General features: G+C 41.8%; 1 protein-coding gene across 2 annotated transcripts in view; it reads left to right on the top strand.

The window, feature by feature from the left end:
• Positions 1–25,845, top strand: part of LOC109894392 (phospholipase DDHD1-like) — a 44,835-nt gene that overhangs the window by 1,925 nt on the left and 17,065 nt on the right. Inside the window, exons 2-5 of one of the 2 annotated variants that reach the window (XM_020487843.2) lie at positions 1,644–1,823; positions 8,420–8,521; positions 13,477–13,605; positions 17,349–17,496. In XM_020487843.2, coding sequence (XP_020343432.1) covers positions 1,644–1,823; positions 8,420–8,521; positions 13,477–13,605; positions 17,349–17,496 — 559 coding nt within the window. The remainder of the gene's footprint in view (positions 1–1,643; positions 1,824–8,419; positions 8,522–13,476; positions 13,606–17,348; positions 17,497–25,845) is intronic. The other variant, XM_020487844.2, reaches the window with a different exon arrangement.

Genomic DNA, 25,845 nt, shown 5'->3' with positions numbered 1-25,845 from the left:
TTTATATTTGAGATTATTCAAAGTATCCACCCTTTGCCTTGACAGCTTTGCGCACTTGTCATTCTCTCTCGCTTCATGAGGTAGTCACCAGGAATGCGCTTCAATTAACAGGCCATGTTAACTTAACATGGCCACAGGCCATGTTAAGTTAATTTGTGGAATTTCTTTCCTCCTTAATGTGTTTGAGCCAATCGGTTGTGACATGGTAGGGGTGGTCCAAATTTGATATTTTTGGTTCCAACTGCTGTGTCTTTGTGAGATGCAGAGTAGGTGAACGGATTATCGCAAATTTGGACCACCCCTACCATGTCACTACACAACCGATTGGCTCCAACGCATTAAGAAGGAAAGAAATTCCACAAATTAACTTTAAACAACACACACCTGTTAAATTAAATGCATTGTCATCAAGGCAAAGGGTAGCTACTTTGAAGAATATAAAATAACAAATATATTTGGATTTGTTGAACACTTTTTTGCTTACTACATGATTCCATATGTGTTATTTCATAGTGTTGATGTCTTCACTATTATTCTACAATGTAGAAAATAGTAAAAATAAAGAAAAACCCTTGAATGAGTAGGTGTGTCAACTTTTGACTAGTACATTGCCTTTAAGCAACCTAATGAAGCCAAAGTTTATTTGTGCTACCTATCACAAACCCACAAAAGTGGCCTATTATTAGTCTAGCCACCATCCCGGGCACTGCCTCCAATGAATGTATCTGGACTGTGCCAACTAATTCATGGAGATTTACAAAAAAGTCAGCCATGGTGGTATAGCTGGTTGCTATAGAGCCCTGGATTACTTGAGCAAGCCAGCGAGATAGCCATGCATCCCTTTAGGGAAAATGAATTATCTCGCTGAGTTTGCCTGAGGCAACACTAAGTGACAGTTGGTTTACTAGGATCTTCCAGCTAGATGTTGTAGTCAGTTTGAGGCTCTGACTATGTTTGGGCCTGTAATATCACTGTTTGACATACATTAGCTAGCTTAGGCCTATATCTTCTCACTAGAGTCTGTTTTTTTGAGTAAGACATTTCTAAGGGTCCATTGGTATTTTCATTATCTTACATCTGTACTCTCTGTACCACATCCAATTATAAATTAAAGCTGAATACAAATGTAGGCTACTGTAAAAGTGATTTCCGTAAGAGCTTTTTTCTGTCTGCTGCTATTTATTATAGATGGTGTGTGTTGGTTACTACCTGTTTGTAGGAACAGTCGCACCCAAGGTCTGTGCCATTCGATAGAAAAACACACATTACAGAATTAAGTGTTGTGGTCATGCTCTCACCAACGACTACTAATTCTAAACTAATCATTTCTGTAATCAACTTCGCCTCCCTCCACACTCCACTGAGATTGCCAATGCCTAGCTTTATAGGGTGCCTAATTAGGCCTACCTGTCATTGCAGCCTTCACAAAGCAACTACCTAGATGTATTTGCATTTGGTGTCAGCACCACATACACATAGTTGTTACCTGCTGGCTCATGCTACGTTACCAATTTTTGTCTATTGTCTAGCATTTTGTACGCCGCAAACAATCAAGGGGAACATTGAAAAGAAAAGGGGGAAAAATGGAATGCTTTGTAAATCTCTCTAACTTCCACCTGCTCCATTCTCTCTCCCACCCTCAGAGCAGGAGAGCATTCCTGTCATGAGGGGCCAGTGGTTCATCGACGGCACCTGGCTCCCATTGGAGGAGGAGGAGAGTGACCTCATTGAGGTGGAGCACTTGACCCGTTTCCTTGGGCAGCAAATGCAGGACAGCTTCGACTCTGACTCTGTGGTGGCCAAAACAGTCGACAGCAAAGATGGTGAGACAACACCAGGGCTTGTGGGAGATATGGTTTAGGCCTAAATAAATATTTATCAAGTGTAGGCTTATATCAAGTATATAATGCATTATTCTAAAGACTGAATACTGGTTGTCTCCAACCCTGGTCCTGGAGAGCTATAGTCTGGGCAAGCTTTTGGTCCAGAGCAGAACTGAAACGCTTGATTTCATTAACCACGTCTTGATGATTTGTTGATTAGCTGAATCGGCTTGTTCTCCAGGACCAGGGTTGGATACCAGTGCTGTAGCCATGCTCTCTGCAACGTTCTGCAACGTTCTGCCAGGGCAATCACTACTAACCTGACTATAATTCCACCAAGGTACTTATCTATAGAGAACTTATAGATAATGTAGTGTGGTAGCAGCTGTCAAATGGGGTTCTCTGTAGATAGTGTCTGGGTTAGTTATGGACTCCATTAAAAATATCACCCACCTTTGCCCACCTTACCAGCAACTGAAAAGTGTTGTTGGGACTCATAAACCATAACGTGTATTAGCTATCAGGATCTCCCTGTAGACCAGAAAGGGGAAACATACCAGATTGTCTTTATGAGGATGTTGATTGTATTTTGTTAGCCCAGAGTGTATTATAGGTAAAAGTGTATTTCTCATGCAAGGCTCAGACAGCAATTTGTTTCAGGAATAGCTTGTTGGTGCACTCAGAAAACAAGTGACAAATGGAATCTTTCAGTCAGCAATTCCCTCCTGAATGCACAGTCTTCAGCCCTGTGAAATGGCTGCTCCTTCTGTGATGAATGTGTGTGTGAATGACTTTCGATACCAGAGGTATTAAATTAGTGTGTCACCAGGAGAGATTGTGTGTATGTGTGTGAGAGAGGGAAAGCGAGGGAGAAGGAGAATGTCATCTTTATGTTTGCCTCTGTGTATGTGTGTGTAAGGGAAAATGTCACCGGTGTGTGTGCTGTATCTGTGTGAGAAATAATCTGACACTTCAATGCTAAGCTTGAAGACAACTTCTATCTCGAACTGAGAATAAGTGCTGCTTTCCTACCAACCGAGGCCAGCGCCATCTCCTCAGTGTGTGGCACTCTGAATTGGACCATAACACAGTGTTTGCACAGTGATTAACCTCCCATTGTGAATGATCATGACTTGCTCTGACTCAGTGTTAATCAACATAAGTTTAGTCCTTGAATGGGTCCCTGATCTAGCCTCTATTTCAGACCTGTTCTGAATGCGTCCAACAGTACAGTCTGTTCATTCATACAAGGACAGTCTCGCCCTTCAGGAGCAATAGGGGACTGTATATATAGTCATGAGTAGACTGGCTGGCTACTGGAGGTTGCCTTATTGCCAATGCAATGTTCTCTCAAGCGCCTGCACGTTACTAGCTACGCCACTCAAATTTAATCACAGACATGAACTGGTCGAAAGACAGAGGCCACTCGCTCTCTACTAATCCATGTGGGGACCAAACAATTGATTCCCATTCACAATCCTATTTTCCCTTAAACCTAACACTAACTGTAATTCTAATTTCCGACTTGTAAACCTAAAGCCAAATGTCTCCACTTGTCCGAATTTCCCTTGTTTTACTACCCCTCCTCCTCCCTCTTTCTCTCACTCTCTATCTATCCCTCTCTTTCTCACACGTACACAAATATCAACACACACCGAGGACACAAGTCATAATCAGTGTGTTTGAAATGGGATCAGGATTACGGCAACGGTTGTGTCACTTTCACGTAGGCACCCACAACCCAGCCCTTTCCAAGTCCCCCTTTGAAAGCACTGCCACATCCCATAATTTCCATTATGAGTCACCTCTTTGAGAGAAGACAAAACTGTTCTAACGCTTCACCACATTATGTTATGAATTCATTCAAGGATTCACTTCAAAGTTATTTGTTAACACATTCTGCAAAAGTCAATGTCTTGAAAATGACAGTGATTCTATTGTACCATATACAGTAGCTTACTGAATCGGATGCTCTGATCAAGGCATAACTTCCGAAAACATGTTAGCCTGCCTGGACGAAAATGAAAAGGTGTGATTAGGTGATTTCTTTTTTGTGTAAAACCCCCCCAACATTTTGGAGTTATGCCATTTCCCAATGTTTTTGAACTTGGTATTATATTTGAAGTCTTTGTCATATATGGCAGAGCACCCAGCTAATAAAGCGGGAGAGTGTACCTGTTACCCACTTCACAATACTGCATTACCCTCTCTCCTTCTCTCCCTCTCTCCTTTCCTCTCCTCCACCCATTGTTCTCCCTCAACTCTGTCTTTCTTTCACCCTCTCACCCTTCCTCCCCTCTCCCTCTTTCTCATGCTGAAACCCAGCAGCCAGCTCCAAGACTAATGGAGCAGAAAGCAAGTGTTGCGGCTCGCAGGCATGTTATGTAGGCATGAGATCATCATAATGCAAACGGCATGAGATCATCATAATGCAGACGGCATGAGGGCTCTGTTCTCTCCTGCCCTTGGTTATTGCTGCTGTGTCAGTCAAAAAGGGTTCCTCATTCCTCAGTCTTCTATGGGAAAGGGTGACTGTGACAGTTTGACACTTCATTTGTAGTTGATGACTGCCACTGTCGTCTAATTTGAGGATGGAAATTGACAGTTGCCACAGATGGTGGCCCACATGGCAGCTATACTGTGGCGGGTTTACCGATTTCAGCAGCTACTGAAGCTGGCAATAGGCTGGTTCACAGAATACAGAGAGTCTATCTTACTTGCTAGCCTGGCTTGGAAGTTCCTCTCAGAGGAAGAAAGTACAAAGTTTGTTGTACAGAAACCGTCATTTGGCAAAAACATTTTTGATACTATAGGGCAGGCCTATATGCTCAGTCACTCGCACACACATGCACAGAGTTGCTCCATGCATTGTGACTGAAAAGTCTCATTGGGGCTCCATGACCCTCTCACTGTGACTCCATAATCTAAGGAGCAGGGTGTTAATAGCAAGAGGCCCCCTGATGGCTCCCCTGTCAGGTTTTAGGAGACCCGAGTAAGCTTTATGTGACGTCTTTTTGGCTGTGGACACATTACACCTTTTGTTTGTCAGACCTGTTTAAAGATGCACTGGCTGTGTATCACTTAGGGAGGCTGATTATGGAAGAATCCCTGGTGGATATGTGTGTACTGTGTATATATGTCTGTGTTGGAGTGGTGGGTGATGGCAACAGAGAGATGTGGGTATGTGAAGGGACTGTGTACTGATGTGAGAATCTATCATACGGATGTGTTTTGAAGGCGTTTGAATCAGTAGAGAGATTTGCATGTGGGCTGGCTGGAGGCTGGGCCAGGGCTCATGACGGTGGGGTGTACTTCAGTCCGTCAGGCTCCTGGAGCGTCACGGCAAGCAAAGCCCCACAGGCACACAGGGTCATATGTCAACAACACACACAGGCCAGAACATCACATAATGTCATGTCACAGCTAGGGCTGGGAATTGCCAGGGACCTCAATACGATATTATTAGGATACTTTGGTGCCGATACGATAGGTATTGTGATTCGATACTGTGATTTTGTGATTCAGTGTTCCAAACATATTGCTCACCACATGTATGCTCTAGAGGGACAAGAGAGAGCCATGAGAAAACAAAGTTTGATCCGTCATTGAAATAAAAGTGCTGAAAACAAATTGTCACCCTATTTAAAAAGATGAACAACAAGCTATGAAGGAAAAATACTGCAGTTAGTGAATAGGCTGCAGGTACTTCCAACTAGCAAAATAAATGAAATTGCGATATTGTCAAAGCGATACGATATATTCTCACAAGTAATATCTCTATGTAACTATAGATGTTTTCCCTCCATCACTAGTCACAGCTCTCATCTACAACCCAGGACAATCGTCATGGCACACTGACATTTTACATTTAGCATACTTATTCTCTAAGCTTTCAATAGCTAGAAGGCCTATCATTCAAAATACACTTTTTTTAATCATAAGAGTTTTAGACACACAGTTTAGTAGTGTAATGCATTTTTATGTTTATTTGAAGGCTGAATACCTCAGGCTGTATGTCGCTATGTGGGTGGATGGCTGGATACTCTTGATGGAGAATAGCATGGATGTGATGTGCTTGACCAGATACTGTAGCATTCTGTTGTGTTGGTCTTTTCCCTGGCCAATTAAATCCAAAGCTCCCAGCGGAGTAGACAAGCTCTTAACCAATATGACATTTGGAATGTCATTCCTTTTGAGAGGTTTATGGTGCTCTCTCTCAAACCAAGAAGTCCACACCAATGGACCTTTTGATTCAACATGTAGGCCAAAACAAGCTCAGTGCGGGCCATGTCGAAATGTAATCTACTCCTTAACACTGCCGTTTTGTCTCCAATTGTCAACATCCAGAAATGTACCGCATTGAAACCCTAAACCCAAAATTAGCATTTAAGCACGGCCACACAAGCCAACTTCAGTTCAGAAATCAAGTCGGATATATTAGTGCTGCATTAGTAGTAATTTTAAATGATACAGTAATATACTTCATAAAGCAGGACAGCCCCAGACAGTAAGTTGTTAAGCAGGATAAAGCCTATTTGTTTCCAGCCACTGTTGTTGTGATGTGGTCCCAGATGGATCAGCCGATTCATGTCTGTCTCCAGACACTCTGAGGGTGGCGTTTCTCTCTTTCTATATAACAATCTTTCTCTCCCTCTCTAACTGTCTCTCTCTTTATTTGTCGTTCTCTCTCTCCCCCCTGTCTCTCATGGTCTCGCTCGCTCTCTCAGCCTGTCCTGACAACACTTGTACAATCAGCAGGTTTCAGCCCAGCTGAGGAAAGCACTGCTGTCATTTGCAAGTCTGATCTCTTGGTCCTAACCTCCGCTCAAATGGTACAATTATAGCCCTGTCCAGAATGGAGATCCACATTCATTTGGTAATCAAATGCCTGAAAGGATAGGAGACATCTCAATACCATATCCACACCCATAGTTATTCTGCTTGACTGATTATGATACTATTTACATTCCAGTACACCAACGTTATCCTAAAGGCTTATTATTATCCAAATACAACTCCCCCTTGACAACTTGCTTGCCAGGGTGTTCTTGTTGGACCGATCACAGCCTATTTATAGCTGTGAGTAAATGTGAAATATGAAAGCAGTCACAGCACAGCATAATACCTTTATGGCCAGATGAGCTCCCAGCTCAGGGTTCTTCTGGTTTAATAGGAGCACCCACATTTTGACTAACACTCTTTAAACATAAACCCAGTTCAATCAGCTAAGGCCCACAAAGGTCCACAAACAGCTCTGTCACAGAGCAAGTCCTAGGTCATGTTATCTGAGTCAGTGTGACAGTGGTGACTGGTCCTTTTAGGTCAGGGCTCAGACTGATTCCCAATGTCCTTATCACTGCACAGTCTGACTGCAGCCATAGTCTATGTGATGATATCAAGTCTGACACAATGGTCTAATGGAAGGACATTTCTCTAAATGAAACCCTGGTTGCTTGATAGCTGTGAGAGAGAGTGAGACTTACTGTATGGCCAGTGTGTGGGAAGGAGTGAGCAGTTGCTTGGACTTTAGGACATATCTTAGAGGGCAACGTCCTCCTCTCTGTTCTCAGAAATGGTTCTCGCCTCTGTTCTCAGGAATGGATATCCTTCCCTGAAGTTTTTCTGACCCACTAAAATAATTTAGCTCTCTCGTTTTTGTAAACTAAACATGAGCAAGGGGGGGAAAAAGCTGTAAGGCGGGCTACTTCTAAGAAACGGCCCACTCACTTTTGGATCGTTGTGAAATCCTCTTAAAATATTACGCTGTTAAGTCTGGCTTTTACTTTGATAGCCCTCCAACATTTCTTCAGGAAAATACTTTTAAATTTGATGTTAGAATGTTGTTTTGCAATTTGTACTCAACCTGTTTGACAAGATGAATGACAGCTATCTGGCTGAAAGTACTATACAACCATGTATCCCTCTTATCACTCTGAATATGTTATGTCGTATATCATTGTCATGTAGCCTCCATTGACCAACCATTTTGTCGGAGGCAAACAGTCATAATTGTCATGTTTTAAAATGATTTTATACAAAACTATATTTTCGTTACCAGCACATGATATAGTCCACACGTGAGTGCCCTAAAGGCAGTAAAACAAGAATAAGGTTCAGGTGCTACCTCAGTCATATTGGGCATATGTCAAACAGCGCTGCAAATGGGTTTTAATGTTCCCTCTCAGCTCAAGATTGTGTGCAACAGCAAATATTGACATGTTAATTAAGTCACCACAATGAAGAGCCATGTTCATATGGACAGGTTTTATTCAAATGAATAACTTTGCTTGTCAGTTGAATGAAGCTAATGAAATGTAACAAAATGTATGGTTAGGCTATACGCTTCAAACTTTTCCTCTTTATTTTTTTAATCACATTTGAACTAATGCACATTTCTGTGAAATTTTCTGATGTGAATACTAGTCAACAGCTTCTAACCAACATCTGTACTATACACCCACACAAGACCCAGGGTGTCTACCTGATACCAGCGCTGCTTGACAAACGCCCTCCAGTCTAACAGTGATTGCAGTGGGTAGCCCTCTGTGACAAAATACCAAAGTCATGTCCTTCACTCACTCTCTCTTGGTTGTTAGTTCTCTCCCACCTGCCCCCTTTCTACCTCCCCTTTCTTTTCAAATGGAGTGGATATCAACCGAGTGCTACAACTAAATGTCTCAAGCGCAAACGCTGCTCAGGTACTGTAACGCCAGCCTTTTTTATCTCCTACATTATATCTGCTTTGCTCCCTCTCTCCTCTAGATCTTAGGTCTTGATTGAACTAGATCTTTGCTCACCCCTTTGAGCTCTCCCTAGAACTAAGTCCAGTTAGACAACCCAACACGCTCTAGTAGAACTGGTCTCTAGATTAGACGGCTTCTCACTCCTTTAGTTTATATTGGGCCTAGTCATTAGAATGCCACCCTTCCTGTGTTCCAGAGTATGTCACTGTTACTGCTGCTGCTCTCTGGACTTTTGGATGATACCTGCAAGTCTTGCTCCGGTCTGTCTGTTAGTGGTGGTAGAGCTAAGTAAGTGGAGAGTCAGTTAGCTAGTAACATCTTTCCAGTCTCTCTAAATCCAAATAGGAAAACGAAGGATCTGAGCTCAATAAGCTGGTTCTCCAAAAAGCCTGCCCTTCTCCACCTCCCCTTCCCTCTAGCGGCTTGATCACATCTTAATAAACCTCCCGTATCACCACCACAGCTCTGAAGAGAATTAACAAAGCTCTCGTTTAGAGGCAACAGAGGAACCATTCAGGCCCACATAGCACACTGCTCTGCAGGCTGCACTATAAGCTCCAGCATTGCCTCAATGGATGGAATAACTGCTCCTTTAGTGCAGACTCCTATTGCCAGCAATATCTGCAGCACCGTAGGGCAGGGGTTAGCAACTAGATTCAGTGACAATTTTTGTCGGGGGTGGTCGGGAGGCCACAAAATAATTATAATAATTTTGTACACTGCACACCAACTAAGTCCAAAAAATAACAATTTCATACCTTGATTACATTGAGACATGATCATGTCTCTTTTTATTCGTAGGAGTACATGGGAACAGATTTCCAAATTAAACACATTTTTATCTGAATTTATGTAGATTTGTCTTTTGACCAAAAACTATAATCCCCCCTTTTTATAAAGAGCTTTGGGGGGGCCAAAAAAAGATCACTCGCGGGCCTGTTTTGGCCGACTGTTGCTGACCCCTGCCCTAGGGCCAATCTAATTCAGGACTGGGTTGCATTCAGCAGGCACAAAACGTTCTCTACCATCTTGTGGTTAATGAATGTGACCCTAGTGTCCTAGCATTGATCGTAGTACTCCCTCTGGCTCTCTACATGATGTGGAACCCTTCAGAGGCTAGGAACATATCTAAGATGTTTGGCAGACCCTAGTTTGGCGTATCCTGTAATTGTCACACTAATTCTCCCATGCCAATTAAGAGACAATACTGCTCTGAGCTAGCATCCTAACAATAACACTGTTTAAACATAACAGTAATTAATTTGAGGAAAGGAGCTTTGCCTTGCTTTAGTGGCATAATTCCCTATCTCATGGAATCTATCTTCTTACCTCTTTCACTATAGTTCTAGCTCTTGGTCTCTCACACGGTCTCTAAATCTATCTACAACTTTTTCTCCCTCTTCCCTCGTCCTCTCTTGCTCTCCGGGGCATAGTTGGAAAGCCTCCCATGTAAACCTCTTAACCTCTCTGTGGCTGACTGTTAGATCCTCTGGTGTGCTTTGATCCAGGCCTCCCCCTCTTCCCCTCGCTGGCTTGTCTGCTCTGCCCTGGGCTCCCCTGTAAAACAGGATGTTGTCTCTGGGAAGCTTGTCCATCTCATTTCCCTTCTCATTTGGCAACATGAGCACGTTCCCCATTCTCCACCCAGTCAGCCATGATTTATTTATTCCTATGGCTGGCTAATGGGTAAGATTGAGTACCTGCTGCCTCCTCAAGGCATCCCGTTTTACAGTGGACTCCGAGTAGGTGTAAGCTAAATGGTGAGATTGTCTTTCCCTACTGTACTTCTCTGATCATTAGAACAGATCATTCTATCGCTGCTGCACGCCACCGCTTCTGTAGAGTACTGTAGTAAGATGATGTACAGTAGTGTGGTATAGTGCTGGTTGTCAATTCCATATAAATTCACCACCTGATTTGGCTGAATTTAAGTGGAATTGATTCCAACCTTGGTGTGATACTTGTTGTGAAGCATGCTTGTTATCCCAAGTGATTTCCAATGATAAATGAAAACATGCTACTCTAACCCGGTGAAAAGTTCTGCAATACTGACAAATCTTTACCCTCAGGTCTTCCAATGCAATAGATTCTTATGACCATCGACTGGAAATAGTTTTCTTCTTACTTTGTCTAAAGCTGCTTGGTTGGGATTCAGTCCCATCCCTTCTACACATCCCTCCTCTCTTAAGCCCCAATGGGTTACCTCTCCTAAATGGAAACCAATTCCATGCTGTCTGCCATCTAACACAGCTTCTTCTCCATGGGTTAAGTCCTGAGCTCCTGCTTGTCATTCCACTAAGCCATTTTGGATCATCAGGCCCCTGAGGGGCCCTGAATGGAGACTGATCAACTGGAGCATCCATGACTGCTCCTCAATCCTCACCGCGCTGATGAGATTAGAACAGGGACGTCCTGCTTTACCCCTCCACGTGACTCTCACAAAGACACTGTTCTATTCCCCGCTGGTGGTTCTACAACACTTCTCAGATGCCTCCAATTAGGAGGTGGAAAGAAGGAGAGAAAGAGGGGGAAGGAAGGGAAGAAGGTGATTGAAGGCTTTGATGTCCCCTACTCTGTAGATTGTACTGCATTAGTTAAGAGTTTTCTGAACACCTGCTGAGTGTTTTCAGAGCATTAACAAGCTAATGTACCAGCAGTAATCTGGACACGATCTGAGGAAGCGAGCGCTCTGGACAGAGTGTGATACCGTTGTGATGCTCATGCTAAGTGCCCCCCCCCTCTCCCATGCTAAGTCTCGCTCTCTCACTCTCACTCTCACATGATTAGTCCTGCGCAAGTACAAAGCACTCCAGACTTGCATAAAAAATACAAATACTATTTTGCCCAAAACATACAGTTCCAGTCAAAAGTTTGGACACACCTCCTCATTCCAGGGTTTTCCTTTATTTTTTACTATGTTCTCCATTGTAGAATAATAGTGAAGACGTGCTTTTAAATTCTAAATAAATCACTGACCCTGTCACCAGCAAAGCACCATCACACCTCCTCCATGCTTCACGGTGGGAACCACACGTGGAGATCATCCGTTCACCTGCTCTGCGTCTCACAAAGACACAGCGGTTGGACCCAAAAACCTCAAATTTGGACTAATTGGACCAAAGGACACATTTTCACTGGTCTAATGTCCATTGCTTGTGTTTCTTGGCCTCTTCTTATTATTGGTGTCCTTTAGTAGTAGTTTCTTTGCAGTAATTCGACCATGAAGGCTTGAGTCACGCAGTCTCCTCTGAACAGTTGATGTTGAGATGCTTCAAAGTTCAAGTAGGAGACACATTTATTTGGGCTGAAATCTGAGGTGCAGTTAACTCTAATGAACTTATCCTCTGCAACAGAGGTAACGCTGGGTCTTCCTTTCCTGTGGCGGTCCTCCTGAGAGCTAGTTTCATCATAGCACTTGATGGTTTTTGGGACTACACTTTCAAAGTGCTGGAAATGTTCCAGATTGACTGAACTTCATGTCTTAAAGTAATGATGGACTGTCGTTTCTCTTTGCTTATTTGAGCTGTTCTTGCCATAATATGGACTTGGTCTTTTACCAAATCTTCTGTATGTCACCCCTACCTTGTCACAGCACAACTGATTGGCTCAAACACATTTAACAAGGTACTCCTTTTAATTTAAATGCATTCTAGATGACTACCTCATGAAGCTAGTTGAGAGAATGTCAAAGCTGTCAAGGCAAAGGGTGACTACTTTGATATGTTGAAAACTTTTTTGGTTACTACCTGATTCCGTATGTCTTTTTTTAACCTTTTATTTAACTAGGCAAGTCAGTTAAGAACACATTCTTATTTTCAATGACGACCTAGGAACAGTGGGGTAACTGCTGGTTCAGGGGCAGAACAACAGATTTTTACCTTGTCAGCTCGGTGATTTGATCTTGCAACCTTTCGGGTTACTAGTCCAACGCTCTAACCACTAGGCTACCTGCCGCTACATTGTATTATTCTATAATGTAGGAAATAGTAAAAAGAAAAACCCTTGAATGAGTAGGTGTCCAAACTTTTGATATTTGTTTAACCCTTTAGTATGTGTACTTTACTGTATTTGTACTTGGGATATCACTTTTCAACAGTACAAGTAAAAACAATCGCTGGAGGACGTCTTTTAATGTCCACCTCTTCTAGGAATCCTTTTGTCCTGGACATTTTAACACTGTCCTTTTAATTGTCTCTATGCTTGTCTCTATGCACCCCAGGGTTCGTTCTGGACCAATACCAAAGTACCCGGTCACCTCTTCACGTACTGTACCATACAGTGAATCTGTGGCAATAAAACCTCAATGTGACCAGCTCAACCCAGTCAACCGGTTTTCATTTATCGTTCATGTTTTCACTCTTACTTGCCCTGTTGCTGTTGCCCGCTAAAATAATGAGGCTTAAATCTAATCTAGTCCTCTGTATGATCTGCACAATCTGAGTGTAGCCCATCCACATTGGTGATCGAGCTTACCATAGACACCCAATTGGGAATTGTGTGGTACAATATTATTTCACATAATCTACTGTACACATTCAATGACACCCAAGCAATCAATGGGCGGGTAACAGTTGAAATATGCAGACTTTGTGAACCTTAGTCTTCTTCAATATGTACTTTTCTGGTTCTCTAGTGACCCTCTGCAGATCAATGCCCTAGGGTGTATTTGATCGAGCACTAGACTACACCAAGCTTTCTCCTTGTTGAGTTGTACCATGAGGAATTTGTAATCACAATTTTGATGAGTGTATTTTGTCTTTCCTCCTGCATTTGTTCATTGTTCCTCTTGTCCTTTTTCTGCTTGCTCTCACATCTCATTCCCCCCTTCATTGCTTTCTAATTTTTCCATCCCTCCATTTTGCCCCTTCCTCCCTTTCCTACTTCTCCATCCCTCTCTTCTTCCTCTGCAGCTGTCCACAGTTTGAAATTGAGTCGGACCCACGTGGACTGGCACAGTGTGGACGAGGTCTACCTCTACAGCGATGCCACCACCTCCAAGATCGCCCGCACTGTCACCCAGAAACTGGGCTTCTCCAAAGGTTAGAGGTCACTGACTGACTGCTCACTCTTCTGTTGAACCCTTCCTCTCCTTCCCCACCCCAATATCAAGTCAAGTGAAGATGAAGAGGTGGATCTGGCATGAGTTCTCAATCTCCTCTGACACACAAACCCACTACCACTGGAAATCTCCTAAAGGCTGTGTCGGCCAGCCAGCAAGCAGATAATCCTATTTGCCTATTGTGTAGAGCAGGTGTTCTCAAAGTGGGGTCAGCGGACCCCTGAAGGTACTGTAGGGGTCGCAGCCAGATCAAAAATGAAAGGGACAAGGGATCCGTGGAAAAAGTTTAGATGGTGTAATTCAATAAAATATTATTCTACAATGTATGTTTTTAACCCTGGGCAACATGGGCCTGGGAGGCTAACGGATATTGGTATCCACAGTACCCTGTCAGGGTACAACTCAATACTTTTAAGTATTTCCAATATTTATATACACTATTGGTCAAAAGTTTTAGAACACCCACATTTATTCCAGTTTTTATTGAAATGTAAGCAATTCAAGTCCAGTGAATAACCTGAAATGGTACAAAGGTAAGCGGTAAACTGCCAGAGGTTTAAAAAAGTTTCAGTTACTGAAATAATGTACAATAAAAAAAAAAGGCTTTTTCAGGGAACAAGCAATGGTTTAACAACTTACAGCTGTTCTGCAGCAATGAATTAAATTAAGCCTTGAAAGTTGATGCTAACAATTCCTGCAGGTGTCCCAATTTTTGTTGATTACTTACAAAACCCTCTGTCTGTATAAAATCAGTGTTGGAACAGACTGTTACTACATCCTCTTAAGCATTATTTTGACAGTATTGTACTGCAGGAAGTAGTATATTGCGATCATAAAAAAGGAAGGAAGGAAGACAGACAATTATAACCCTTAAAAGTGTGGATCTTTCCTTTAGAGAAATTGCAAAGAAGCCAAGGTGTCAGTGAGTCCAATTTCCTAGACCATCAAAAGGCACTTGGAAACTGGAGGAAACTCTGACCGGAAGAGATATGGCAGACCCAAAACCACAACAGAATCAGAAGACAAGTTTCTGAGATAGGTGGCTCACAGGACAACCGCTTCAAGCACAGCTTAACACTGGTCGAAGTAAGCAAGTCCCGTTTCAACTGTGAAGAGAAGACTTCAAGCTGCAGGTTTGACAGGTCAAGTGGCAGTAAGAAAGCCATTGCTAAGATGGCAAAATAAGAAAGAGGCTTGACTGGGCCATGAAGCATCACCAGTAGACTACTGAAGACTGGAAGAAGATCTTATGGACGATTAACCAAAATTTGAAATCTTCAGTTCATCATGCAGGGTTTTTGTACGCTGTCGAGTAGGCGGAAGGATGGTTCCTCCATGTGTTACATCAACTGTCAAACATGGAGGAGGAAACGTGATGGTCTTTTGCTGGATCCATAGTCAGCGACTTGAACAGAGTAAGTGGCACCCTGAACCAAAACAACTACCACAGCATTTTGCAGCGCCATGCAATACCCTCTGGTGTATGCCAAGTCAGGGGTTCATCCTACAGCAAGAAGTAACCCAAAACAGCCTGGAGGTATGTCAGAACTACCTTATATGACAATAACAAGACGGTAGGCTACAAATCATGGAATGGCCAGCACTGTCTCCAGACTTAAACCCCATCGAGCTGGTCTGGGATGCACTGGGCAGAAGGGTGAAAGCAAAGCAACCTACAAGTGCACACGTTTTGTGGTAACATCTTCAACAGTGTTGGGGAGAACTTTCTAAACAATATTTGATTTCCATTGTAGAAAGAATGCTATGAGTGTGTTTGGCAGTTATGTCTGCAAAAGGTGGCTACTTTGAGTCAAAAGTAGATTTACATTTTGATAAACAGAACAATTCCATTATTTTTTCTCCAATTGTTTATTTGTTCTATGCTTTAATTTCAGAGTACATTAAACTGTGAATTTCAATAAAAACTTGGAAAATTGAGGTATTCTGAAACTTTTGACTGTTATATATATCAACATTTTGGGGTCACTTAGAAATATCCTTGTTTTCCATGAAAACATACATGAAGTAGTTGCAAAATTAATAGTAAACATAGTCAACATGTTGACAAGGTTATAAATGTTTATTTTTAATTGAAAAAGTCATTGTCTCTTTCAAATTTTGCTTTCGTCAAAGAATCTTCCATTTGCAGCAATTACAGCCTTGCAGACCTTTGGCATTCTAGTTGTCAATCTGAAGATATTTCACCCCATGCCTCCTGAAGCACATCCCGCAAGTTGGAATGGCTTGATGGGCCCTTCTTACGTACCATACAGTCAGGTTGCTCACACAACAGCTCAATAGAGTTGAGATCAGGTGACTGCTGGCCACTTCATTATAGACAGAATACCAGCTGACTGCTTCTTCCCTAAATAGTTATTGCATTGTTTGGAGCTGTGCTTTGGGTCATTGTCCTGTTGTAGGAGGACATTTCTCAAACTAGACACTAATGTACTTGTCCTCTTGCTCAGTTGTGCACCGTTGTGCTCCCACTCTCTCCATTCTGGTTAGGGCCAGTTTGCTTTGTTCTGTGAAGGGAGTAGTACACAGCATTGTACGAGCTCTTCCGTTTCTTTGCAATTTCTCGCATGGAATAGCCTTCATTTCTCAGAACAAGAATAGACTGACGAGTTTCAGAAACGTTCTTTGTTTCTGGCCATTTTGAGCCTGTAATTGAACCCACAAATGCTGATGCTCCAGATACTCAACTAGTCTAAAGAAGGCCAGTTTTATTGCTTCTTTAATCAGAACAGTTTTCAGCTATGCTAACATAATTGCAAAATGTTTTTTTAATGATCAATTAGCCTTTTAAAATGATTAACTTGGATTAGCTAACACAACGTGCCATTGGAACACAGGCATGATGGTTGCTGGTAATGGGCCTCTGTAGCTATTACATAAAAAAATCAGCCGTTTCCAGCTACAATAGTAATTTACAACATTTAATGTCTACACTGTATTTCTGATCAATTTGATGTGATTTTAATGGACAAAAAATGTATATTTTTTTCTTCATAAATGCACTACAATTTTAAGCTTTAAAACTGCAATGTTTTCTCTCTGCATTGTGGCAAAATGTGTAGAATTGCAGGATATTAGCTTTAAAGCTGCAACAACAAAAACCCCATGACAAAATGTGGGCCTTTTTAAATGGTTCGTTCTCAGGGCCGAGACTTGGTTTGTCCGGCCATGCACTGCCGACATCATAGTAAAACTTGTATGCTATTTTTTAACTATTTATCTCACTCTAGTTGTGTTCTGATTATGAGGGGGTCCCTGATGAATTTACTATCACAAAAGAGAGTCCCAACACCAAATAGTTTGAGAACCCTGGTGAAGAGTAGTGTTAGCATAGGAAGCCAGCCTGAGCCACAGACACAGCGGGAGGCTTCCAGTATCCTACTGTCCCTGTAAACTCAGTCACCTTATTGCTACTTTCAGATATAGGATGGCCTAGGATGTTCATCACCATAACTGTATGCATGTTGTGTGGTCATTTCATTGTGGCCTCTGTGAAATGTAATTTCACAGTTTGAGTCTATCAAGCCTTAATCATGAGTCAAGACTTTACCAATGTTGAACACAAGTGAACAAACGCTCATGAGCGAAACATTGTTGGCATTTGTTGGGCAATGTGCAGCCACCCAGTATGTTGATATTTTCCTGACACCGTCCCTCTCTCCACTGCCTGTTCACCCTGTCTCCATCCCCTGTCCCCCTCTGTAGCCTCCAGCAGTGGTACACGGCTCCACCGGGGCTATGTGGAGGAGGCCTCCTTGGAGGACAAGCCCCCCCAGACCACACACATCGTCTTTGTGGTCCACGGCATTGGACAGAAGATGGACACAGGACGCATCATCAAGAACACTGGCATGTGAGTGCTCTCTCATTCACTGTGTGCATGTTATAGTTATTCTACTGGGAGACATGGTGCTGCCAACATCGTGGAGGGTCATGTGTTGAACTCTATATCTATGGCTCTGAGGTAACATAGTATGCATCCCAAATGGCCCTATTCACCCTGGTCAAATGTAGTGCACTATAAATGGAATAGTGTGCCATTTGAGACACAGCCATGTTGATTTTTCTACTGTTTGTGGAGAGGCTGGGACAGTTTGATCTACTGTGGGATGATGTAGCTACATGCACTGCTGTCTGCTGATCGGGTGGCATGAAGCTTCAGCCCACACGTCTTGGTGTGGGTTTCCATGGAGATGTGAATCGGTATGGAATGTACCACAAAGTGTTTGTCTGTTTGAGAACATGTTCACATACACAGGTGTGCATTCTCAAACACACGTCTTAACGTGGATGTGTCCTGTTTCTGTCCTAGATCTTATTCGTTCATAATTTGGTCGATTGCCCCAGCGCTTGACTTAGACCGAAATCGGTGCCTGTACTCATTTTTGGTGCCGGTACTGTTTACATTTAGGTGCAGGAGCTCCGCAATACTTTTCAGCTAATATGTTATAAGAGTAACAGGAGCTCAAGCAGTAGAACATTTGAGGTGCCGTACTCCGCTCCGGTGAGCTCCTGCCCAAGTCAAACACTGGATTGCCCTCATTGATGTCATTCTTTGAGACGTTTATCATGTCAGACTGGTTAGAGCGCAGCTTTCACATAATTGCATCGTCATGATGTTCACCAGATGCTATCTTAGGAATTCAAGTAAGTTATTATCAAATCAAATTTGATTTGTCACAAACACATGGTTAGCAGATGTTAATGCGAGTGTAGCGAAATGCTTGTGCATCTAGTTCTGACAATGCAGTAATAACCAACGAGTAATCTAACCTAACAATTCCACAACTACTACCTTATACACACAAGTGTAAAGGGATAAAGAATATGTACATAAAGATATATGCATGAGTGATGGTACAGAACGGCATAGGGTAGTACAGAACGGCATAGGCAAGATGCAGTAGATGGTATAGAGTACAGTATATACATATGAGACCCAGTCTGGGTCCATGTGTAGGTGATGCTGACATATGAGATGAGTAATGTAGGGTATATAAACATAAAGTGGCATACTTTAAAGTGGCTAGTGATACATGTATTACATAAAGATGGCAAGATGCAGTAAATGATATAGAAAACAGTATATACATATACATATGATGAGTAATGTAGGGTATGTAAACATTATATTAAGTGGCATTGTTTAAAGTGGCTTATGATACATTTTTACATCAATTTCCATCAATTACCATTATTAAAGGGGCTGGAGTTGAGTCAGTGTGCTGGCAGCAGCCACTCAATGTTAGTGGTGGCTGTTTAACTGATGGCCTTGAGAAGCTGTTTTTCAGTCTCTCGGTCCCTGCTTTGATGCACCTGTACTGACCTCGCCTTCTGGATGATAGCAGGGTGAACAGGCAGTGGCTCGGGTGGTTCTTGTCCTTGATGATCTTGATGGCCTTCCTGTGACATCGGGTGGTGTAGGTGTCCTGGAGGGCAGGTAGTTTGCCCCCGGTGATGCATTGTGCCGACCTGGAATTAAACATCGAAGTTAGTATTTAGGTCAGAATTATGTAAGGAAAAATCACACAGTGCATATATCAAATGCCATAGTCAACTTAATCATCTTTTTCTTGCCAAGGTAGTATTTACCTTCATCCACATTCTCTTCTGAACCTCCCCTTTCCACTTTGAAAGGTATTTTCTTGCCCCATTCTCCATCAGGTCACTCTTTATGCCAATGACAAGGTGGCTAGTTAATTTGGCCAACAAGCAGAGATAATATAGGGAGCTAAAAACAGGAGATTAAACATTGTTAGATTCTGGGTTAGCCAAAGCAAACGGGCTAGCTAGCTAGTTAGCTAACAATTTCAACAGCACAAGCATATATGAGAAATACTTATCTTACTCCATGAAATATATAATATTACAAAGGCAGACGGTAATTAAAGTGAAATTGACCTCTGAACCCACCAACAAAAATCTCCTTTGGAGTGAAGACGTGCACCTCAAGAGCCGTGGTGGAGATACGGGGTTTGACTAACAACTTTGAGAGCCAATGGACTTAGTTTTGAAGACAAGCTATTTTTTTTATACATTTCATTGGTCAAGGGGTCGTGAAACAGTCTTGCAGACATAAAAGGGAACCAATAGTATAAATTCTTGTAAAACCTTTACATTTTAAATCACATTTTGAGTGACAACGTTTTAATCTGACAGCGACAATATACAGTGCCTTCAGAAAATATTCATACCCCTTGATTTAGTCCACATTTAGTTGTGTTACAGCCTAAATTAAAAATGGATTTGTTCTCATCCATCTCCACACAATACCCCATAATGACAAAGGTGAAAACATGTCCCAATAAATTGACAAATGTATTGAAAATTCTATATTTCTAAGTATTCACACCCCCTGGGTCAATTATGTTGTGACTCTTTCTGGGTAAATCTCTAAGAGCTTTGCACAACTGGATTGTTCAATATTTGGAAATTATTACAATTATTCAAGCTCTGTCAAGTTGGTTGTTGATCATTGCTAGACAGCCATTTTCAAGTTTTGCCATAGATTTTCTAGCCAATTTAAGTCAACTGTAAATAGGCCACATTCAGTGTCTTGGTAAGCAACTCTATTAGGCTTTGTGTTTTAGGTTATTGTCCTGCTGAAAGGTGAATTTGTGTCTGTTGGAAAGCAGACTGAACCAGGTTTTCCTCTAGGATTTTTACTGCGCTTAACTCTATTCTGTTTATCCTGAAAAATTCCTTAGTCCTTGCCGATGACAAGCATGCCCATAACCTGATGGAGCTACCACCATGTTTGAATATATGAGTGGTACTCAGTGATGTTTTTGTTGTGTTGGATTTGCCCCAAACACACTGCTTTTTTAAAAACAGTTTTACTTTAGTGCTTTATTGCAAATAGGATGCTTGTTTTGGAATACTTTTATTCTGTACAGGCTTCCTTCTTTGCACTATGATTTAGGTTAATATGGTGGAGTAACTACAATGTTGTTACATCTTCAGTTTAATCCTACCACAGCCATTAAACTAACTGTTTTAAAGTCACCATTTCCTTTCTCTCTGGCAACTTAGTTAGGAAGGATGTCTGTATATTTGAAGTGAGTGGGTGTCCTGATACACCATCCAAAGTGTTCACTTCATCATGCTCAAAGGGATATTCATTGTCTGCTTTTTGTTTTTGATCTACCAATTAGTGCTCTTATTTGCTAGGGATTGTAAAACCTCCCTGATTTGTATGTCACGTAATGAACAGGTAGACTTTAGGTAGACTTTAGCATGAAATGTTTACTTACAAGACCTTAACCAATTCAGAATTTTAAGAAAGTAAGAAAATATTAGAAAAAAAATTCAGAAAAATACAAAAAGTTATACAATACAATAATAACAGCGAGGCTATACACAGGGGTTACCGGTACCAAGTCAATCTATGCGGGTATAGGTTAGTTGAGGAAATATGTACATGTAGGTAGGGTTAAAGGGACTATGCATAGTTAATAAACAGCAAGCAGCATAAAAAAGGGGGTCAATGCAAATTGTCCAGGTTGCCATTTGATAAACTGTTTAGCAGTCTTATTTCTTGGGGGTAGAAGCTGTTAAGTAGCCTTTTGGACCTAGATTTGTCTCTCAGAATGCTCTAGATGGTACAGCTGTCAAACATTTTGAGGATCTGGGGACCAATGCCAAATCTTTTCAGTCTCCTGAGGGGGAATAGGTGTTGTGGTTCCTTTTTCACAGCCGTCTTGGTGTGTTTGGACCATGATAGTTTGTTAGTGATGTGGACGCCATGGAACTTGAAGTTCTCTATCCGCTCCACTACAGCCCTGTTGATGTGAATGGGGCTGTGCTTGGCCCACCCTTTCCTGTAGTCCGCAATCAGCTATTTTGTCTTGCTCATGTTGAGGGAGAGGTTGTTGTCCTGATACCACACGGCCAGGTCACTGACCTCCTTGTAGTCGGTCTCAAAAACTGGCGGTGATCAGACCTACCACTGTTGTCGTCAGCAAACTTAATGATGGTGTTGGAGTCGTGCTTGGCCACGCAGTCATGCGTGAACATGGAGTACAGGGGGGGACTAAGCATGCACCCGAGGGGCACCGTGTTGAGGATGTGTGTCGAATGTGTTGTTGCCTACCCTTACCACCTGGGGGTGATCCAGTTGCAGAGGGAGGTTTTTAGTCCCAGGGTCCTTAGCTTAGTGATGAGCTTTGAGCACATTATGGTGTTGAACACTGCGCTGTAGTCAAAGAACAGCATTTTCACGTAGGTATTTATTTTGTCAGTGGGAAAGGGAAGTATGTAGTGTAATAGATTGCATCATCTGTTGGGTTGTTATGGTGTTTGAGCCATGACCAGCTTTTCAAATCACTTCATTGCTACAGACGTGAGTGCTACGGGGCAGGTTACCTTTGCGTTCTTGGGCAAAATAACTATGTTGCCATGCGCTGAGTACGCCTCTTGGTAATCTGTCTGGACCTGCGACCTTGTGAATGTTGACCTGTTTAAATGTGTTAATCACATCGGCTACGGAGAGCATGATCACACAGTCGTCTGGAACAGCTGGTGCTCTCATGCATTGTTCAGTGTTGCTTGCCTTGAAGAGAGCATAGAAAGCATTTAGCTCTTGCGGCTGTATTTCCGCTTGTAATCCGTATTAGTTTGCAAGCCATGCCACGGAAGCTGTAGCCTTTAGCTCAGTGTGGATGTTGTCTGTAAATCCATGGCTTCTAGTTGGGATATGTACGTACGGTCACTGGGGATGACATCGTCAATGCAGTTATTGATGAAGCCGCTGACCGATGTGGTATACTCCCTCAATGCCATCGGATGAATCCCGGAACATATTGCAGTCTGTGGCAGAAAAACAGTCCTGTAGCTTTGCATCCACATCATTGGACCACTTCCATATTGATCGAGTCACTGGTACTTCCTACTTGAGTCTTTGTTTGTAAGCAGGAATCAGGAGGACAGAATTATGGTCAGATTTGCCAAATGGAGAGCTTTGTAAGCTTCTCTGTGTGTGGAGTAAATGTGGTCTAAAGTATTTATTTTTATTTTTCTGTTTGCACATGTCAAATGCTGGTAAAAATGATGTAAAACGGATTTGTTTTCCAGCATTAAGTCCCCGGCCACTAGGAGCGCTGCTTCTGGGTGAGAATTGTCTTGCTTGCTTATGGCCTTAAAGCTTGTTGAGTGCTGTCTTATTGCCTGCATCGGTTTGTGGTGATAAAATAGACAGCTACGTAAAAAATAAATAAATATATATATATATATATATATATATATATATATATATATATATATATATATATATATATATATATAGTTCTCACACTATATATCTCACTGTCAACGTCCTCTCACTGTCAACTACGTTTCTTTTCAGCAAACTTAACATGTGTAAATATTTGTATGAACATAACAATATTCAGCAACTGAGACAAACTGAACAAGTTCCACAGACATGTGACTAACAGAAATTGGATAATGTGTCCCTGAACAAAGGGGGGTCAAAAGTAATGGTCAGTATCTGGGGTGGCCACCAGCTTCATTAAGTACTGCAGTGCATCTCCTCCTCATGTTACGGAGGCAAAAGATCCGACCATCACCCCTGGTGAGACATCCGCGACTTGTCAGTGAAGAGCACTTTTTGCCAGTCCTGTCTGGTCCAGCGACGGTGGGTTTGTGCCCACAGGCGACGTTGTTGCCGGTGATGTCTGGTGAGGACCTGCCTTACAACAGGCCTACAAGCTCTCAGTCCAGCCTCTCTCAGCCTATTGTGGACTGATAGAGGGATTGTGCGTTCCTGGTGTAACTTCGGCAGTTATTGCCATCCTGTACCTGTCCCGCATGGGAAACAGTGTTTAAACCCTTTACAATGAAGATCTGTGAAGTTATTTGGATTTTTGAGTTCTTTGAAAGACAGGGTCCTGAAAAAGGGGCGTTTCTTTTTTTCATCTCGTGTGTGTGTGTGTGTGTGTGCACGCGTGCTCTCTACATCAGGAGAGCAAAACCTCAAGACTTCCTTAATATTAGAGGTCACACACCAGCTGTTTTTGACAAATAGACACAGCATACCACCCATCGTCTTACCAGAGGTGTCTGTTCTGTCTTGTCGATGCACGGAAAACCCAGCCAACTGTATATTATCCAAGTCCTTGTTTAGCCACAACTGAGTGAAACATAAGATATTACAGTTTTAATGTCCCGTTGGTAGGATATTCTCGAACAAAGCTCATCTGGTATATTCTCCAGTGATTGCACGTTCGCCAGTAAAACGGATGGTGAAGGTGGATTATTCACTCGCCGAGTAATTCTCACTAATCACCCGGATCTGCGCTCCCTGTATCGGCATCTCCTTTTCATGCGAATGACCGGCATTTGGGCCTGGTCCTGGAGGAGCCGTAAATCTTTTGCCTCCGATTCGTTAAATAAAAAATCTTCATCCTGTCCAAGGCGAGTAATCGCTGATCTTATTTCCAGAGGCTCTTTACGGTCATAAGAGACGGTTGCAGAAACATGAAAAAACACACAGAATAGCCCAATTGTTTAGAGCCCGTAAAACTGCAGCCATTCTCTCAGGCTACATCCTTACATATAATTACGTATGTGCATGGTATAGAGATGAGGTAGTCATTCAAAAATCATGTTAAACACAATTATTGCACAGATTGAGTCAATGTAATTTGTACATTTTTACTCTGTACATTTTTACTCATTTTAACTTTTTTAGGCTTGCCGTAACAAAGGATTTGGATACTTATTGACATTTCAGCTTTTAATTTTTTATGAATTTGTTAAATCATAATTCAACTTTGACGTTATGGGGTGTTGTATGTAGGCCAGTGAGAACATTTCTAAATTCCGGTTGTAACAAAACAATGTAGAGAAAGTCAAGCAGTGTATATTCTTTCTGAAGGCACACCGCTCTGAGTTTTGGCGCTTAATATTTTTTGACTATTCACCTTAGGCAAACCATCCTAAAATCTAATTCGAAATTCAAGAAAAAAAAAATGTAGTAACGTTATAGGCCTGCTGTGCTATTTATATTCGGTCCTGTTATGTAAAATGGCAATGAATCATTGTGTGATCTTTAGACATTGATTCAAATTTTATCTAACTGCACCATTGTGAGAAGTGATTATCTTCTATGAGTAATAATGTTAAGTAATGAGTAAGACTATTAGGCATAGGCAATGGATCTTGATTAGTGTTATTTTAAGCCATTGGAACGCCCTTCGTGGTGCTGAAAGGACAGCTCCCGGATTGTGCAATGACGGTAAAGAAGTTGAACTAACTTGTGGTAGTGAAGGATATCTCGCCATTTAGCCAGTTCAGGAACAAACAAAACATTTCAGTATAGCCTAATAGGAATACGTGATATAGATATTTGTTGGCTATATCCTAATGTTAATTATTTTTGCTCTCCTCGCACTGTTTGCGAGGAGAACTTTAGTTGCCAGTAGGCATTTTAATTGTATTGTGTAGCTTACTCTACATCATAAATAAACTTTGAATTTATTAACTTGAACACAAGGTTACAATATACCCTATTACAGAATAAAAGAAAACAGAGGAACTATCAATTCATAGAATTTATTTGCATAGATTAAACGTGCTATAAAATCAATTAACCTGTCTAGGACTGGGGTTCCGTTAGCGGAAATTGCAGGGCGCCAAATACAAATCATCAGAAATCTCATAAATCAAATTTCTCAAACACACAAATATTGGGGACCATTTTAATGTTAAGATTCTCGTTAATCCAGCCACAGTTTCTGAATTAAAAAATGCTTTACAGCAAAAGCTCCAAAAATGATTGTCACCACCAACTCACAGAAAAACCCAGCCATTTTTCCAGCCAAAGAGAGGAGTCACAAAAAGCACAAATAGAGATTAAATGAATCACTAACCTTTGATCTTCATCAGATGACACTCATAGGACTTCATGTTACACAATACATGTATGTTTTGTTCGGAAAGTTAATATTTATATCCAAAAGTTTTATTTTACATTGGTGTGTAATGTTCAGTAGTTCCAAAACATGCAGTGATATTGCAGAGAGCCACATGAATTCACAGAAATACTCATTATAAATGTTGATGTAAATTCAAGTGTTATGCATGGAACTTTAGATTCAGCGGTTGCATTAAGGAGAAGTGTGTCAGATTTCAAACATTTTTTACGGAAAAAGAATAATCTGAGAACGGCCCTCAGAGTCCATAAATGGCATTATAAATATTC

Source organism: Oncorhynchus kisutch, linkage group LG7 (assembly GCF_002021735.2).
Source record: "Oncorhynchus kisutch isolate 150728-3 linkage group LG7, Okis_V2, whole genome shotgun sequence".
NCBI classification, from domain to species: Eukaryota; Metazoa; Chordata; class Actinopteri; order Salmoniformes; family Salmonidae; genus Oncorhynchus; species Oncorhynchus kisutch.
The sequence above is the reverse complement of the archived record's forward strand: the minus strand, read 5'-3'. Positions and strand labels throughout refer to the sequence as shown.